This window comes from Schistocerca cancellata, chromosome 1 (genome assembly GCF_023864275.1).
Source record: "Schistocerca cancellata isolate TAMUIC-IGC-003103 chromosome 1, iqSchCanc2.1, whole genome shotgun sequence".
NCBI lineage: Eukaryota > Metazoa > Arthropoda > Insecta > Orthoptera > Acrididae > Schistocerca > Schistocerca cancellata.
In genome coordinates this window covers 733,248,086-733,267,432 of record NC_064626.1, presented here as the reverse complement: position 1 = coordinate 733,267,432, position 19,347 = coordinate 733,248,086, and the positions used below count along the sequence as shown (strand labels likewise).

Below are 19,347 nucleotides of genomic sequence, written 5' to 3'. Positions count from 1 at the left end.
TGTTCTTGGTCTGTTACATTATTGTTAGTGATTTTTCAATCATTGTTTTCCTACAACTTTAATGAATTATTAGTATTTACATACTAGTTTGCACATAAATGAATAAAAATGTATCAGACACACGGTATTATCATAGCCTGTCACATTATTACTAATAATTTCTCTATGACTGTTGACATATGACTAATTATTTAAATTTATATTCTAGTACACAGTTAAATGAATACTAGAGTATGTAATAATGCTTTGACAAGATAAATACGTAGTTCATCTGTTAATAACAGTAATATGAACTTCAGAATACAGCATATATTTTATAAGCAAACATTAACCCGTACGACCATGTGAGTCTTTTTCCGCCTACTAAATGAAAGGCATTTTTTAAAAGTACTTTTCCCGGCCTAATTGTTGGCTATAAATAAAATTAAGGGCCAGAAGTTCATTATATTGAAACAAAAAAAATTTCAGGACAGAAAGAGATACTGTACGAAGCAAGTGCAAATGAGCTTAGCTTAGGGTGACCAAAGGTCCCGGAAAACCGGGATTGTCCCAGTTTTCATCCATGTGTTCCGGTGTCCTAAAAATTTGTTTCGGGACGCTCAAAAGTCCCAGAATTCAGTTTTTAAATACATTTCGTGAAACTTTCTCAAATTTTTGGGATTTGGCTATATTAAAGGAAATATAACACAAGAAATTATTATATTTTAGCTTATTTGTCTAAAACCTACATTGTTCCATACTAGTAATCAGAGTATCAGTATTGATACACTCAGGCAATAATTTACTTTGAGCGGTACTTTGGCCAACAAGTAGTAAGTTGCATTATTGTAACAGAGCTATGAAACCGTCCGATTGTCGCGCCACTTACTCACACACTCACAGTGTAGCAGTTGAGGTTTTGTCAGACAAACTGCAACAGTTTTTTCTCGTATTAGTGGTATTATTGCTGCAGTACTGTGAAACGCAATGCCGAAATGCGCCTGTGCAGTGACTGTTATTCCAAGGAATGGAATTTCATTAAGAAAGGTCGTTTTGATTACGGAGCAGAGTGTTTCGTATGTAACTGTTTTATTAGTATAAGTCATGGTGGTTGTTCCGACATAGTTGATCACATCAGGTCAAAGAAACACATTAACAGATACAGTGCACCGAGCTGCAGTAAAACTCTACAAAATTATTTTGTGAAACATCAGTTAAGTGAAGAGACGAAAGTTCGAGCAGCCGAGCTTACAATAGCCTACCACACAGTAAAACATCACCAAACTTATAGATCTAGTGATTGTACTAATAAGCTTAACAGCATTATGTTTGATGATTCTTCCATTGCAAAAAAGTTTAGTTCAGCAAGAACTAAAGTGTCAGCCTTAGGTGTGTTTTTTTTTTTTTAGGGCGCACAACTTCAATGGTCATTAGCGCCCTGACTACGTTAAGAATGCACCGCGAGGCACAAGTTTAAAACAACAACTAAAAGGGAAAACACGATAAAAGACAGACTGACAGGCATAGGATTAAAAAACAGCATCATCAAATGTCCTTAGAGAGGTTTGTCAAATTGATAAAACGAAGAACACGAGCAGATGCTCGTGGGTCATCCGCTAAAATTGCATCTAAAGTACATGGCAGGTTAAGATCTAGACGCAGTGTGTTAAAATCCGGACAGGACATTAAAATGTGGCGGACCGTCAGCAATTGCCCACATGGGCAGAACGGCGCCGGCGCAGCCGTCAGCAGATGGCGATGGCTGAACCAGCAGTGTCCAATTCTTAACCGGGCCAAAACTACCTCCTCCCACCGAGAAGGGCGTGAGGAGGACGTCCAAGCCACGGGAAGAGGTTTTAAGGCCCGAAGCTTGTTGTCTGTAAGTGCAGCCCAATCGGCATGCCACAGCGATAAAATGCGCCGACAAATAACCCTGCTACAATCTGATGAAGGGACACAACAAGAAGCTGTCCGAGGCTGGAGGACCGCAGCCTTGGCCGCGGCATCTGCAGCTTCGTTCCCAGGGATACCGACATGGCCAGGGACCCACATAAAGCTAACCGGAGAACCGACATCCACCAGCTGCCGAAGAGAGCGTTGGATCCGGTGCACGAAAGGGTGAACCGGATACGGATCACTGAGGCTCTGGATGGCGCTCAGGGAATCGGAGCAGATGACATAAGCAGAATGTCGGTGGCGGCAGATGTAAAGAACAGCCTGGTAGAGGGCAAAGAGCTCAGCTGTGAAGACCCAACAATGGCCATGGAGCCGGTATTTGAAACTTTGTGCCCCAACAATAAAAGAACACCCGACCCCGTCATTGGTCTTAGAGCCATCTGTATAAATGAAGGTCATATTGATGAACTTCGAACGAAGTTCCACAAAACGGGAGTGGTAGACCGAACCGGGGGTAACCTCTGTTGGGAGCGAGCTGAGGTCAAGGTGAACGCGGACCTGAGCCTGGAGCCAAGGTGGCGTGTGGCTCTCGCCCACTCGAAAGGTTGCAGGGAGTGAAAAATTAAGGTGTTGAAGGGGGCGACGAAAGCGAACTCCAGGGGGTAGCAGGGCAGAGACATACAACCCGTATTGACGGTCGAGAGAGTCGTCAAAAAAGAAACGATAAGACGAATGGTCGGGCATTGACAGTAGCCGACAGGCATACCGACAAAGCAGTATATCGCGCCGGTAGGTGAGTGGCAATTCGCCAGCGTCAGCATGAAGACTCTCTACGGGACTAGTATAAAACGCTCCGATCGCAAGTCGTAAACCCCGATGTTGTATGGAGTTGAGGCGGCGTAAGATGGATGGCCGTGCAGAGGAGTATACGAAGCTCCCATAATCCAGCTTGGAGCGGACGATCGACCGATATAGACAAAGTAGGACGGTTCTATCCGCTCCCCACGACATACCACTGAGAACACGGAGGACATTTAAAGAACGGGTACAACGGGCAGCCAAATATGACACATGTGGAGACCAGCTAAGTTTCCTGTCAAATGTAAGACCTAAAAATTTGGTTGTCTCCACGATTGGGAGAGCAATGGGACCGAGTCGTAAGGACGGTGGGAGAAACTCTTTGTAGCGCCAGAAGTTAATACAGACCGTCTTCTCGGCAGAAAAACGGAAGCCATTGGCGACACTCCAGGAGTAAAGACGGTCAAGAGAACGCTGAAGACAGTGCTCCAGGACACGTGTACACTGCGCGCTGCAATAGATGGTAAAATCGTCCACGAAAAGGGAGCCTGATACATCAGCTGGGAGGCAATCCATTATTGGATTGATCGCGATGGCGAAGAGAGTGACGCTCAAAACTGAGCCCTGTGGCACCCCATTCTCCTGGCGAAAGGTGTCTGACAGGACAGAACCCACACGTACCCTGAACTGTCAATCCATTAAAAAGGAACAAATAAAAAGAGGGAGGCGACCGCAAAGGCCCCATGTATGCATGGTGCGGAGAATGCCCGCCCTCCAACAGGTGTCGTAAGCCTTCTCCAAATCAAAGAACACAGCCGCGGTCGGGCGCTTCCGCAAGAAGTTATTCATAATGAAGGTCGACAAGGTAACCAGATGGTCAACAGCAGAGCGGCGCCTACGAAATCCACATTGTACATTGGTAAGTAGGCGTCGAGACTCGAGCAGCCAAACCAATCGAGAGTTAACCATTCGCTCCATCACTTTACAGACACAGCTGGTAAGCGAGATAGGTCGATAACTGGAAGGCAAGTGCTTGTCCTTCCCCGGCTTAGTAATCGGGACAACAATAGACTCGCGCCAGCATGCGGGAACATGTCCCTCAATCCAGATGCGATTGTATGTACGAAGAAGAAAACCTTTACCCGCAGGAGAAAGGTTCTTCAGCATCTGAATATGAATAGAATCAGGCCCTGGAGCAGAGGACCGTGATCGGCCAAGTGCGTTTTCGAGTTCCCGCATGGTGAATGGGGCATTATAACTTTCACGATTCGAGGAGCGGAAGTTAGGTGGCCTAGCCTCCTCTGCCTGTTTGCGGGGGAGGAAGGCAGGGTGGTAATGAGCGGAGCTCGAAACCTCTGCGAAAAAGCGGCCGAAGGCATTGGAGACATCCTCAGGGGCCACAAGGACGTCATTCGCGACCTTCAAGCCAGAATCTGGTGATTGGACCTTAGTGCCAGATAGCCGGCGCAGGCTACCCCAGACAACAGAAGAAGGAGTAAAACTGTTGAAGGTGCTTGTGAAAGCAGCCCAGCTGGCTTTCTTGCTTTCTTTAATAATAAGACGACACTGAGCACGTAATCATTTATAATTGATACAATTCGCCACTGTAGGGTGGCGTTTAAAGGTGCGTAAAGCACGTCGACGAGCACGTAAAGCGTCTCTACATGCTGCGGTCCACCAGGGGACCGGTACGTGACGTGGAGAAGAAGTAGGGTGAGGGATGGAATATTCAGCAGCAGCGAGAATGACGTCCGTGAGGTGTGCGACCTGACGATCGCAGCTTGTGAAGGTTTGATCCTGAAAGGTCGCCCTGGAAGAGAAGAGCCCCCAGTCTGCCTTGGAGATGGTCCAACTAGAGGAGCACGGAGAGGGGGTATGCTGCAGGAGATGGATAACACACGGGAAGTGGTCGCTCGAATATGTATCAGAAAGTGCATACCACTCAAACCGGCGTGCAAGTTGGGGAGTACATATAGAGAGGTCTAAATGGGAATAGGTGTGAGATGTGTCCGAAAGATAAGTAGGGGCGCCAGTATTGAGGCAGACAAGAGTGAGCTGGTTGAAAAGGTCTGCTAACAGGGAGCCCATCGGGCAGGATGCTGGAGAGCCCCAAAGGGGATGGTGGGCATTGAAGTCTCCAGTTAACAAAAATGGTGCAGGTAGCTGAGCAATAAGTTGCATCATGTCTGCCCTGGTAACGGCAGATGACGATGGAGTGTAAACGGTACAAATGGAAAATGTAAAAGTGGGGAGAGTAATGCGGATGGCAACTGCCTGCAGGCCGGTGTGCAACGTGATGGGATCGTAGTAAATATCATCCCGGACCAGCAACATAACCCCTCCATGAGCTGGGATACCTACCACAGGGGGTAGGTCAAAACGCACAGAGGTGTAGTGTGCCAAGGCAATTTGATCGCATGGGCGTAGCTTCGTTTCCTGGAGGGCTACAACGAGCGGACAGTGCAAGCGGAGCAGCAACTTCAGGTCCTCTCGGTTGGAGCGAATGCTGCGAATATTCCAGTGAATAAGTGCCATCATAAGAAGAAAGGAAGATGAAAGAAGGGGTCATCTCGAAGGCCGCTGAGGGCCTGGCTTTGAGCGAGCACTGCCGCCGCTATCAGTAGGCGGACAGTCATCGTCCATTGGGTCTATAGGTTCATCGGCCATCTTGGGAGGATGGCCGGGAGGGGGAACTTCCTCCGCCGGTGAATGGCCAGATGTTCGGTTACCAGCGGTGCGGCCAGGCGAAACGGATGACGGCCTGGGGCGGCAACCGCTGGGTGGCGCAGGAGAAGAAATGCGCCGTGGCGGAGAAGGAGAACTGTGCTTCCTACGAGCCTTCTTGGAAGGACGTTTGGTGGAAGTACCGGTCGAAGGCTGGGAGGTCGAGGTACGGAGGAAGTCTGCACGGGATGGTTCCTTCTTGAAGGCCTGTGCATCTGACTTCTGGGTCTTCGTCTTAGCAGAAGCTGATGAAGGGGCTGGTGTCTGTGGGGTGATGGGAGGAAGAGGAGACGTCGACCGCGTGATCTTAGCACTGGCCGAACGGACGACCGTGGTGCTGAAGGTCAGATCGCATGTCTGGGTTGCCACCTCCCTGGTAGTTCGAGGAGAGGTGAGGACAGTACTGTATTTCCCCGCTGGGAGCAGCGTGGGCTTCCTACAAGCCAATAGCTTGCGAGCAGCCGAGGTGGACACTTTCTCTTTGACCCGAATTTCTTGGATACAGCGTTCTTCCTTATAGACAGGACAGTCGCGGGAGGATGCGGCATGGTCACCCTGACAGTTCACACAACAAGGAGACGGAGGTGGACAGTCACCCTCATGGGCATCCCTGCCACAAGTGACACATTTAGCCGCATTGGAACAAGACTGTTGAGTGTGATTGAAACGCTGACACTGGTAGCAGCGCGTAGGTGTCGGGACATAGGGGCAAACAGAAATAACCTCGTAGCCCGCCTTGATGCGCGATGGCAGCTTAACACTATCGAAGGTCAAGAAAAGTGTCCGGGTCGGTACAAGGTCATTGTTGACCTTTTTCATGACCCTATGGACAGCCGTCATGCCCTGCTCAGCGAGGAAAGATTGAATCTCCTCGTCAGTCAATCCGTCGAGGGAGCTAGTATAGACTACACCACGAGATGAATTCAAAGTTGGGTGGGCCTCCACCCGGACAGGGAACGTGTACAGGAGTGTGGCACGAAGCAGTTTTTGTGCCTGAAAGGCGCTCTCAGTTTCTAGTAATAAGGTACCGTTACGCAACCTGGTACAAGATTTGACAGATCCGGCTATGGCATCTACGCCCTTCTGGATAACGAAAGGGTTGACAGAGGAAAAATCCTTTCCGTCCTCAGATCGAGAAACGACGAGTAACTGTGGGGCAGGTGGTAGTACTTTTGTCACTGGTGGCTGGTCACGTTTCCGTTTCTGGGCAGAAGTCGCGAGAGATGGAGTGAAATCCATTGCGGAGGAATCCCCCATGATTGCCAGCGTCTCCGATGGCGCGCTCCTTCCTTGTGGGGACCCTCTCAGAGGGCACTCCCGCCTTAGGTGAATGTTTACACCTCAGGTCACACCTCCCGAGAAACAGACGGAGGGACCAATCGGCAGGGTCAGAAGGTATCAGCTCAGGCAATCACCCCTCCCCGGGCCAGGCCTTTACCAGGGGGGTACGCGCGTGCCTTACATGTCTACCCAGGGCGGGGAATTACGCGTCACCCCGTCACCGGCTACGCGTGCGAACGCGTGGGTCGGCCTTCAGGCACGCACAGGGAGGAAGGAAGAAGAGGAAAAAGGAGAGAGAGAGGGAGAGGGAGAGGGGGAGGGAGAGAGAGAGAGAGAGAGAGAGAGAGAGAGAGAGAGAGAGAGAGAGAGAGGAAGGACAGACTGTCTCAAACGCCGAGGCGGAGACCAGAGAAGGCAAGGAGAAGAAGGCAATGAGAAGGCAAGGAGAAGAAGGCAATGAGAAGGCAAGGAGATTTTGCAGGGGAAAGAGTAAGGAAGACAATGAGGTGGAGAAGAGCAAAGAAAGGAACCAACCAAAGGAAGGAAGAAACGAGAAGTGAAAAACCAAAAAGACCACAATTATAGGTCGTGGAACCGTCCATCTCCGGACGCAGGCGCTAAAACTACCCCCGTGAGGGGGATGGACTCCTTTTAGTCGCCTCTTACGACAGGCAGGAATACCTCGGGCCTATTCTAATCCCCGGACCTGCAGGGGGGGTCAGCCTTAGTGAAAGGAGTTATTGCTCCCCAGAGTGTAAAGGAAAGCCTTGAATACATCAAAAAGTCTTCTTTCAACAGGATATCCACTGATGCCAGCAATCATAAGGCCACTAAAATATTTCCATTTGTTGTTCAGTTTTTCGATATTAATCAGGGAATTCAGACCAAACTTTTGAAGGTGAGTTCCCTACCTAATGAAACATCTGACGAAATTTCAAGATTTTGTATGAATACTATCGAAATGTTTGATCTTGAGAAAAATAAATGTGTTGCATTTTGTGGAGACAACACCAACACAAACTTTGGTGGTTTAAAAAGACAAAGCAAATGCAACGTATTTACCAAATTAAAGGCAACATTGCATGAAAACATTGAAGGCATAGGGTGCCCTGCAGATGTTTTACACAATAGCGTGCAGACATCTGCCGACAGTTTAAGCTGTGATGTTGAAGCTATCGTCATGAAGGTATACTCACACTTTTACATACATACTGTTAGAACAGAGAGGCTTAAGGAGTTCTGTGATTATGTGGGAACTGAATATATGAATGTAAAAGTGTAGCCTACTTATGGTTCATTCACAGTCAGCTTAGCACTTTGCAGCATGGGATAAAGGAAATTGAGGGAAGTACGAAAAGTGTAATAGAGGTAGATGATGTTTTGAAAAATACTCTGGAAACTTAATAAGAGGAGAGAACAGCAGTTCATGTCTTTTAATGTTAAATCTGTCCTTAAAAGAGCAGAGGTATCAGAAGCAGCGGGAAGGAGTTTTAGAGAAGACGTTAACAAGTTCTACGACACTTGGGTAGAATATCTCAGCAAGTGGAGCGCCTCATATTTACCCCCATCGCCGGTGTTTGATTGGATGTTACTGAAGAGAGTGCCAAAACGGGAAAGTGTTGAAGAGACAGTTTCTTATTTGAAGAGTAAAAAGATGATTCCATTCTCTTTGATCAGTTTGGCATACTGACAAATTTTGTTGGAGAAAGTCTTCACAAGTGGGGGGGCGGGGGGGACACCATTGGAATGTCATGAGAAGTGGGCGAGTTTTTTTAAACGCTGTCACTCTGAGTTAGTAATAACTGCAAGGTATTTATTTGCAATGCCAGCCCATAATGCCAATATGGAAAGAATATTTTCGTTCATGAATATCCAGTGGACTGATGAAAGAAACAGACTGGAGGTGGACTCTCTTGAAGCAATCCTGCAGATCTTGTACAACTATAAAATGGATTGTACAGAGTTTTATCACTGTGTCTCAAAGAACAAAGACAGATCAAGAAGGCTGGAGGCAGTGAAAAATACCCTTTTCTCCAACGACAGTCAATTCCATCTACAAGTGCTCAGTAATATTAAAGCTCATGTTAATATTAATTGATTAAAAGTTGAATGGCTGTAAAATGTTGTAAAATCTTAATACATTTCTTTATTACTGTAGACGTTTATTCAATGTCGTTAATTATACAGATAATGTAGATTATATCAATCTTTTGTATCCTCTTATTAGTTATAATAATCGGGTTAACAAAATGTATCAACACATCAATATTAAAATTCTATTTAAAATTAAGAAACCTGAGTACATGTTGAACGAGGTGTCCATTGGCACCCGGGTGAATGTGTCCCGGTTTTCACCGAAAATCGTTTGGTCACCCTAGCTTAGCTTCACTTTCCGTAAGGCTGGCGGTAATGGTCCTTGCTTTCAAAGTATTGTTATACACATTGTTTCCTGTACGTTTATCAAACCAAACTTATCGAAAACCGTGTGTCTTTGATGTTGAAACATTCACTCGGGTGGGTGGAAAGTCTCTGAAGATGTAGGCCTATAGAGGAAAAATATTTTTTGTAGCCTGCTGGTAAAAGTTAGCGTACCAATATATGTGAGGAGAATTCTGTTATTGTCTGTAATGTTGTTATTAATTTCGTATTATATTTTAACAACTAACCATCTTGTGATACAGTCACATTTGAAAACGAAACCCTACAACAATGCATAACACACCGATTTATACATCATGGATATTTGAGGCTTGACGAAGTCTAAAGAACTATATAGTTTCATTTGATAAAAAAATTTAAACTATTCAATTACATTATTTTCATAACGCTGGTTAATCTTAAATATAATGTTACACCGTTTCTTACCTCAACTCTGTGTTTTGCTTCTCTAATAGATCTTATGCACGATTCGAGAAATGACTGGTGTTGATAAAGGATCCTTTGCTTAGCGACAAGTGCTGCAATATGTGGGGAAACGACTTTATTTTTCCTTCTGTCAGTCATGGTCACTACTCTCACTCAACTGTATCCAAGTTTCCATTCCTACACCACAGGTCTTATATATGTCACCCAACAACAACCGTACTGACCACTGACTAGTGAGTGACTAGTTGTTTGTAAGTTGACTACTGTAGTAGTGTACAGTGTAGTACTTCGCTTCCAACAATTTCAAAGTAAAGTATCACAGATACTACCCCTGCAATCGATGTTGGCTGAGTTCTATCCAAAGAAAGACACTATTCTACCTCTTTGGTTCTATCAAATATAAACAAGGGCTTCTTTATAATTATACGACAGAGATTTGAATAAAAATGTACTTTATACACATATGTAGTTCGAAATTGGATTGTTATATTGCTAATGAAAACGTATTTTTTCTAAATTGTCCATAAACGATTTCAATAAATTTTCAAAACTGATTTGCGTTGGCCGCACTGACTAACAGAGTAGCTAACTAGAAGTGGCGTCTGTGTTGTGTGTACATTAAAAATCGGCAAAATGATGACCTTAGCGCCAAAAAAGGATGGGGGCCCAAATACAAAATTTTACGAATCACCTGAGACAATATCACTTTTTGATGGAATTAGGTCTTGGCTCCAGAAAAACTGTAAAAAGGTAAGACCACAAAATATCTCCGATCTTTCGTGTGCCGCTACATTGTATGTGCTGCTTTCGCGCAAAATAAATAAAGCCAATAATTATGGTATGAAAACTGTGCGTATAAGTAAAATGTAACAGTAACGAGTATTAGATTTGGAGCTTCATGTTCAAGACTCCTGGAACATCAGCCACCTTGACATAGAGAAGAAATAAGAGTCTCTGCAGTTTCTCTCTGAGGAGGGAGCTAAATTCGTTAATATAATGTAGAATTTTTAAATGTATTATAAGTCTTTCATTTTAGTAATACATATACTCCAGTCTTATTTACATGCTGGAATTTCCTGTACATAATCCTCCAATCATTGCGTAACAAAGCTGCAGAATTTTTCGAGTTATAACTGCATTTGAAAGGAATCTCTTGTTGCTAAAACCTAGTGAGTAATAGCAAGTATTTGGTTCATAGGAACTGCTTTTGAAGATTGTGTTTTTATCTAAAGCAAATTCCTCTCCCATAGTCCAAAGTATTGACGTCTTAGTCAAATTAAGCAAAGCAGCTCTATCTTCCATGTACCATATAATTCCTGCCACATCTGTCGTATATTTTTGCCCACCGATGATTACCACCCTTTGCTGGACATAGTGTGGAACACAGTTATATACACAATGTGAAATATTTGGCACCAGCTTCAGTGTAGCAGATGATGCAAATACATGTACCGGTACAGAGATGTTTGTCACTGATATTGATGGGGATGGAGTAAATGAACGTAGTTACAAACACAGTGCAGACTTTTCCAGAAACAGTATTGTGAACGGAAACATGTTTTTAAACTTGTTTTAAATGTGGCTTTAGATGGTGATCAGTTTTGTGTTAGGGAAGGAAACCCATAACAGAGGCACTTCTGACCTAAGGCTTTATAATAGAAACAATATGTGATAAGAATTAAGACATCATAATAGACGTTATTGTAAAATGGTGTAAGATATTTGACTTATTATAGATATTAGACTTATTGTAGTAAAAACAGATGCATTTAAGCAGTCATTCTTCCTGCAGTTAACACGTGGGTGGAACAGTCAGAATCATGTAACGTGGTATCACACTATGTATTCTCTACCATGCACTTCACAGTGATTTGTGGCTTACGTATGTAGAAGTATACTCTGTAGAGAGAGATGGAAATACACAACAACATGAATTAGAGAAGTACTGGGATTAAATAAGGATGTAACACAGAAAAATTTTCATCTACTCTTCAACGTATTGAATTCAGATATGGGATTAAAAATGTGGGCAGAAGGAAGGCAATGGTAAGGTTTACTGACAACAAATGCCATTCTGTGTGAAAATCAAGAGGAATTGCTGGGCCTGACAGATGGAGTGAACTGACTGCTGGATGCAGAATATGGATTTAAAGTAAACCAAACAAAGATTAAAGTATTAAGGAGCATGAAAAATGAAAATAGTGAGAAATTTAGCATGAAAATGGAGACCATCTGACTGGGGGAAGTGAAGGAATGATGGATGATGAAGTGTCAATTTTGAAGAAAACTACTTTCTGGTCAAATGAAGAGTTGTCTCGGAATGTTGTAAGGCAGTGGTGAAGTGAAGTAGTAGCAATAGATGTAAGTTAATGCAGTTCTTCTCTGTTAAATTGGCATGGACATTTTACTGTATAACTGGAAGATGATAGTGAATGTTTCCTCTTGTACAACTTCATTACTAATGTAAACAGGTGGCTATCATATTTTAATGATTTTGGGTGGTAACCCTCTCCAACCTCATAACACCCCCCCCCCCCCCCCCCCCCCCATCTCTCTCTCTCTCTCTCTCTCTCTCTCTCTCTCTCTCTCTCTCTCTCTCTCTCTCTGCTCCAGAACTGTGATTTAGTTGTTGTTTAAGCTTTGCACGTTGATGCATTGTTAAAATTGTAGTTCAGTTGCGCTAAACAATTGTCAAGTGCTAGCCTTCTAGCTTCTGTTACAGCAAGCATGACCCCATCAGTAGGTACTACCGTGGACCAGTTTCAGTCTTCAAGAACTGTCACCTTTCTAAGGTGTGTGTGTGTGTGTGTGTGTGTGTGTGTGTGTGTGTGTGTGTGTGTGTGTGTGTGTGTGTTTAGGGCAGGAGGGGTGGGTGGGGGGGGGGGGGGCACAGCTTAGACTTCAACGTATATGTAAACAGAAGGTACAGCTCTTAACTGTTTTCAAGAAGATCAAGTTTGAAAATTCTAGGCACGCTTATGTACTTTGAATGGTCACTACTATTCAGGCAGTCTGCAGGTGAGTGGGTAAGCACTTGGTTTCACAAGTGCGAGGTCTCTGTATCAAATCTTGCACTTAGTGCTTTTTCTTTTCACTCCTCTGTAGTTCTGCCAACACGATTTTAAAGAAATTCCTCCAAAACGTTCTGTGCTGGTGGAGCCTTGCAACTCTTATTTTTACAGGCAGGTGAAGAACCACATAAAACGACTAGAGAACTGTGCGCACACCGTTGAACAGAATAGAGATATATCTTCTAGAGAAGATTGCAGAAAAATTCAATCTGCAGTACACCATCAGTTGTCTGGACCAATATTCGGTGATATTTTTCGATATACATGGTAGGCCACGAAAAGGTGTGAAACCGAGAACTTTTATGGCTATAAACCAAATATGTTTTACAACAGATTGAAAAAGCTGAGCACATTCACAAATTTGTGTTCATTATATGGACTGTGTGTTGCAATAATTATCTGTTATCCACGTTTCATGAAGTACTTAATATGTTGCATATAACACTTGTCACAGATGTAAAAATATTTATGGAAATAAAATGACTATACTGATTTGATTGAAAGTTGTATGTATCCTTTTATTTCCAATCCCCTTACGAATATTTTTTTTTCTCCTTTTTTCAAGATAAAGAATATGAAAGTAATGGATGAGTCATTAAATGTTAGCAATGTGGAGAGTCATAATAAATCTGTTCTAGAATTACGTGGGAATGGAAAAAATGTATCAGCAACGAGATCGAGAGATCTCGCACTTATGAAACAAAGTGCTTACTCGCACAGCTGCAGACTCCTTAAAAACTTGCGACAACATAGAGCATATAAGCACACCTACGATTTTCAAGCTTGATTTTCTTGAAAATGGTTGACAGATCATTTTCCTGTTTACATATGCTGAAATGTGACCAACATATCCTGTAAGTATGAATCAAATCAGTGTGAGGAACTTGTTAGCAAGGTGTGTGATGTTAGGGTTTCTCCCATTTCAGTTGTGTATGGAGTGTAGGAAGAATGACTGCTTAAATGCCTCTGTGTGTGCTGTATTTAGTTTAATCGTTTCTTCACCATCCTTCCATCAGTGATACATAGGGGACTGATTCTGGACTCTGCACATGCTAATGAGTCTTTAAACTTTCTAAGTAAGTGTTATGGGATAATTGGAATCTATCTTCAGGTGTGTGACAATTCAGGTCTTTCAACATTTTTATGGTGTTCTTTTGTGAGTCAGTCAAACCTGTTACCATTTGTACCATCTTTCTTTGTATAGCTTCAGTAACTCCTGCCAACCCTGTTTGGTATAGGTCCCCCACACTTGACTAATATACCTCAGATGGGATGCACAAGTGATTTGTAATCAGTCCCCTTTGTAAACTGACTGCATTTTCCCAGGAATCTGGGAATGAACCAAAATTTGCCACCTGCCTTACCCACGATTGAGCCTGTCATGATCATTCCATTTCACATCCCTGCCAATTGTTATATCCATGTATTTCTATGAGTTGACTGGTTCTGAGTGTGCTTTATTGATGTTGCAGTTGTCGTACAATTTTTCCATGTTTGGTGAAATGCTCAGAGACAGTATTGCTGCTCACTACTTACTTTCAGGGTTAGTGGTACGCTCTGCCACTATATGTTCTACTTTGCTCTTAGTCACAGTTTGGAGGATGCCATTCATTCATGTGGATGGCTGCTTGGTGGTCATAGCCGCGCAAACAAGTGTAAAAGTTGCAGTAGATTTGACACATGGTTGACGTGATTTTACAGTCGGGCCTGCCTCTGATACCTGCCATCGTAATTGAGGTAGCTACTGTATGTTTGTTCAGTGACACTCAGATTGGAAGTATGTCGGTTTGAATCCTGGTGGTGGAAAATATGCACTGCCAATATTTGGCTAGCTAGGGGAGGAGGGGTGGTGGAATAAAGTTCCTAATCACCAGCCAATGCCCTGGACTGAATTCTAAACCTCTCTGCAGTCTCTCATGAAGGACATGTGATACTGTTGATGGTGATCCGTCCATTGGATGGGGACCTTAACTTGAGTGAGACTCTCGGTGCTACCAGAGAGACATAGGCTAAGTACTGGCACCAGTTTTCACCCTATGCATTCGCTTCACCTGTAACAGCATAAACAATGCTGCACTAGCCAGGCATTCAAAACACACACACACACACACACACACACACACACACACACACACACACACACACACTTACACTCACACTCTCTCTTGACATTTCATAATTGGTCAGAGGGAGACAGTGGCAAATCACTTCCTCTGGCACCTTGCCCAGAATGGCAGTGCAGGACTCCTGCACCTAATCTCATTCCAGTAGTATGGGACTACTTTGACTGCCTCTGATTTCGTGAGATGTGCCAGTGGTAGAACTCATTTGTTCTAGTCTGGTATGGTACTGGGTAATAATTCTGAAGCTGGTTAGTAGGGGTGATTTGAGAATTAGGTGCATGTCGACATGACACAGGTTGTGAGTTAGTGTACTAGGTGATAACTAGGAATTCAGGTGGGAAAATTTTATATCAGGTCATCCTAATGGGAGGACCGGGGTCCGGGTCGACAGAAGTGTCCGATCCCACGCGTCGGCTTTGACCCGTGACGTAAGGTTGTTGTCGTGTGTGACGTCATGACGGCGCGGAGTTTGGTTTGAGTGTGGCTGTCTCCAGTTCTGTTTTATCTTATTTTGTTTACTTTTCTGATCTGTTCGTTCTATCTCGTGAGATTTTTTTAAAATTTAAAAACGCTTATTACTTATTTTAATTATCTGTTTCCTCCAATTTCTGTGTTAGTTTATTATATTTATCTTTCTGATCTGTTCGTTCTATCCCGTAAGATTTTTTTTAAAAAAGACAAAAAACACTAATCAGCTACTGAAGTATCTTTATCTTCTATGGGTTGCAGGGGTTACGACCCCTGGGGAGGTGGGTGGGTATTCATGCATGGCTGTCTTCACTTACACGTTGTAGCTACGCAAGGCGTCTAAATTTGTTTATATTTAGTTTGCCCCCCCACCCAAAACACCCCATTTCCCGCGCTTGTCCCGTTAGTGTCATTAGGCTTCTTGTGGAAAGTGTGTGTGTTTGTTTTTGTTTCCGCCATATTTGTGACGTCATGGGTCAAAGCAGACGGGCGGGATCGGACGCTTCCGTATTTCCCCGGGGTCCTCACATAACTGCTTCAGCGTTCATCATCTTCGATACATAACTTGTCTGTATTAAAGCGAAATGAGCTTTAAAAACAATCAGCAGTACAACTGACTGAGCGGACTTGGGGTGTGTGTGGGGGGGAGTGAGAGCATAGGTAAGGACGTGCATGGAAGTTAACTTAGACAGAATGACAACCATCCTTCCATTCCTTAAGCCAGCAAGTGACTGGACTGCCTGCACTAACGTTGAACTGCCAAAAGGACCTCCAAGTCGCTGGTCTCTCATGGAAACCGCTTCGCAGGGCAGGCGATAATCAACAGTCAAAACAATGCTGATTCATTTCTTATGTACCATTCAGAACTCCAAACCTCTCGCAGCCCCCCCCCCCCCCCCCCCATCCCCCCTTCCCCCTATCCTCCCCAGCTGACTCGCTCCACAGACCACACACTTGCTCACCAAAACCTTCCTGCTTCACAGCTTTTGTCCCCATTGCTGGCACTACCAATGTACCTCCAAAGCTATCCAGATAAAGATTGTCAACAAGGGGAGAAACAGATGGAAGGCCGAGCCTTCATGACACATCTACACACCTGACACCAATGCATGAGCTCTGTATTGCCTCTCACTCTCTCCCAGTTGTGTTGGATGGTTTGGAGGGGGGGGGGGGGGGGGTGACTCACTCAGGGAGCAGCTCGTCGATGGTCCAAAGGATTGCTCAAGGGAGATTTAATCGGATAGGCTGGTGTTAGAGGCCAGAATGACCTTGTTTGCCTCATGATGTTGAGCAGTATTAAAACCAAGACTTTTACTATAGTGCTCAGTGGTCTAAAAATGGCAAAGATTTTGGTAAGATGATGTATAGATTGGCCACTAGTGACTGTGGTTGGGAATTAACAGCTACAATGGGAAAATCTGTTCACCACCACCAAGCCCTCTTTGGGTGCGTGGAAGGGGTCGTATGTATGTAGTCCACAAAGAGATGGTCCATGTGTCTGCTCTCACAGGTAGATTCTGGAAACCCTGCATGTGTTGGAATTGGATTTCCCTTGAGCCCCCCTCTGCTCCACTAACCATATGAAATTGTAGATGACTGCTATAAAAATACTTGACAACAGTGGGAGTAATGTGGGTAATCCATATCAAATCCCTGAGGCAATGTTGCGTATCATTTTTTTAGTTTCCTGATTTTTATTGTGTGTTCCCTGTAAGTAGACAGTCACAAAGCACTGGTTGAAAAAATTTTATAAGCCACAGCTTTGTTCTGGCACCCATTTTTAAGATGTTAGTTGGACAAATTTTAATGGAAAACATGGTTTGCAGATAGTTTAATTGCCAAGTTATTTTAAAAGATATCAGAATAATTCAAAAATCAGTGTTTTCAGAATGAAATGTACTTCAGGCACTTTTTTTAAAAAAATTCTGTCGTGCAAGAGATCACTCGAACTCGTTCTGTAAGGACTCAGAAAAAAATTTATCTATCGGTTCCTTTTAAGACAATAAGTTTTTATGAAGGAAGAGAGTCTCACTAAGAATGTTATTTCTGTGTTGAGTACTTACATAACTCTGTGCAGAAGTAGTTTTAATCCCGAGAATGTACTCATGTTTTTACTGGAGCTTTTCAAAAATGGCCAAAAACCTTTTGACATAGATTTTCGCAGGTCTGAATCTAAATAGGGACTGAATGAAAGCAAGTGAAAATTTAACAGAGTGCTCTTTATTCTGAGAGGAATATCTCACTAAAAGACTATGATTGAGGCTCAACTACATTGAGAGCAATGGAGCAGTGAGTTTCAGTAAAAACGCAACTCTTCTACATGCTAGTTCAGTGCCAAGTTAGCAAACAAGGGCCAGAAAGTTTTAAAATTGACAATGGTTGAATGATGTTTAAATCATTGCATACAATAAATGATCAAATATTTCTAATTTTAAATAACAGTAGGCAGTAATAACAGTAGGTAAGACTTCTAAATCTTAAACTTAACTTACCAATACTTTGGTTGTAATACTCTTGTGTACAGTATACACACAATAATGTTTCTTTATGTATTTAAACTTAAGTTGTAGCTACTTGCCAGCTACAATTTTCATTAGAAAGTTAAACAAACACTATAATTCACTGTATAGTTTGTCATCTACGTTGTGTGTTCTACCAGACACTGTTGCGAGTCCCAGTTGAGTCACTTTTTGTACTACTTTCTATGCAGGTATCCAAGCAGTATCATTTTTGGAATGTTGAGAGGCAGTTTTTGGTCCAGAAGGTTGAAAAAATTCTCCAAAACATCATTGTTATCTTCCCTTTGTCTAAGCCACCACTTCTCATCATAGATACAAACAACATAGTCATTATTTGTGAAAGATGCTATGTTTGTAAAAAGTACTTAAGTTTAATCATCATTGAATGTTGGGGCCTTTCAAAGTAATAAAACATCTTATTTGATTGTCACTTAAAGGGACATATCTGTGATAGCTTCTTGTGCTTTAACTGATAAATTACATTCAAATCTCTCAGTTAGTTTTGTTTTCATTTTCTCAATTTCAGGTGAAGAAACAAAAATATATATATTTGACTCCAGTAATATTTTGTCGACAATATTTGAACATATCTTGTGAAGTTAGGATCTGTTGTGTCTAAGGTTTTTGAAGTGAAGCTTGCGTAACTTCTTGAAACGAAAATCATTTTTGTGTTGGTAGACCTTAATGAAGCTTGTTTTTTTTTCTGGCTGCTTGCACCGTCAATAAAGAAAATGACCATTTCAACACTACAATTTAATTGGATAGATAAAAAATCTACTCACCAAGTGGTGGCAGAACACACGCATAAAAGAGGGTTGTAATTAGGCAAGCTTTCGGAGTCAGTGGTTCCTTCGTCAGGCAGAGGGGTTGAAGGGAGGGAAGAGGGGTGAAGGTATCTGGGGGAAGAATCCAGAATCATGACCTTGGTGGCTGTTTAACCATTCGCGGTTCTGGGTGAGTTTTCCGAAATATACCCCTTTTCGTAGACCTCTCTGTCCTTTTCCTTCACCCCTCATCCACTCTTTCTTCCCCCTGAACCCTTCTGCATAAAGAAGGAGCCACTGGATAATTACAACCCTCTTTTATGTGTGTATGCTGCTGCTGCTTGGTGAGTAGATTTTTTATCTGTCCTATTAAATTATTTTGTCAAAAATTGGTTGTTTTTGTTGTTACATTTCAACATTACGTATGTTATTCTTAATTTCCCCAATAAGAGGATGTTGAAATGTGTACACAGTCATGGTATTGTGATCGAGGTGGTCACTAACTATATACATAGATTTGGAACATAGTGTGTTTTTTTTAAGTAAATACAAACAGATGCTGTATCACTTGTGTATTAGTCCAGTGAAAACTTCGAATTTCGTCCTGTATTGTAAGTGGAATTTTCCTGCAAAATCACCAAATAGTAGGTTTCTTCCAGGTTTTCTTTCATTTCCTTGAAATGCTAGGCTTGAACGTTTGAGATACAGTGATGAGATCTTGAAAGCACCAGCTCATCAACATGCCTCACTGGGCATTACCTGTGTAACGAGCTCCACTCTGTTGGTTTGTACCCACTGTTTGAAAATTTCTTCGTCAAGCAAGATGTCGAGTTCTTTTTTTTAATACATGAGGTTGGGT

At 43.1% G+C, this 19,347-nt stretch overlaps 2 protein-coding genes across 3 annotated transcripts in view; one reads left to right on the top strand and one right to left on the bottom strand.

Annotated features, from left to right (window-relative positions):
* LOC126185396 (uncharacterized) overlaps nt 1–9,851 on the bottom strand; it is a 51,698-nt gene extending 41,847 nt beyond the window's left edge. Inside the window, exon 1 of the mRNA XM_049928125.1 lies at nt 9,544–9,851. Coding sequence (XP_049784082.1) covers nt 9,544–9,681 — 138 coding nt within the window. The 5' untranslated portion in view covers nt 9,682–9,851. The remainder of the gene's footprint in view (nt 1–9,543) is intronic.
* A 265-nt stretch (nt 9,852–10,116) lies between these two features.
* LOC126185370 (SWI/SNF complex subunit SMARCC2) overlaps nt 10,117–19,347 on the top strand; it is a 78,940-nt gene continuing 69,709 nt past the window's right edge. For both annotated transcript variants that reach the window (XM_049928124.1, XM_049928123.1), the window contains exon 1: nt 10,117–10,293. In XM_049928124.1, coding sequence (XP_049784081.1) covers nt 10,177–10,293 — 117 coding nt within the window. In that variant the 5' untranslated portion in view covers nt 10,117–10,176. The remainder of the gene's footprint in view (nt 10,294–19,347) is intronic.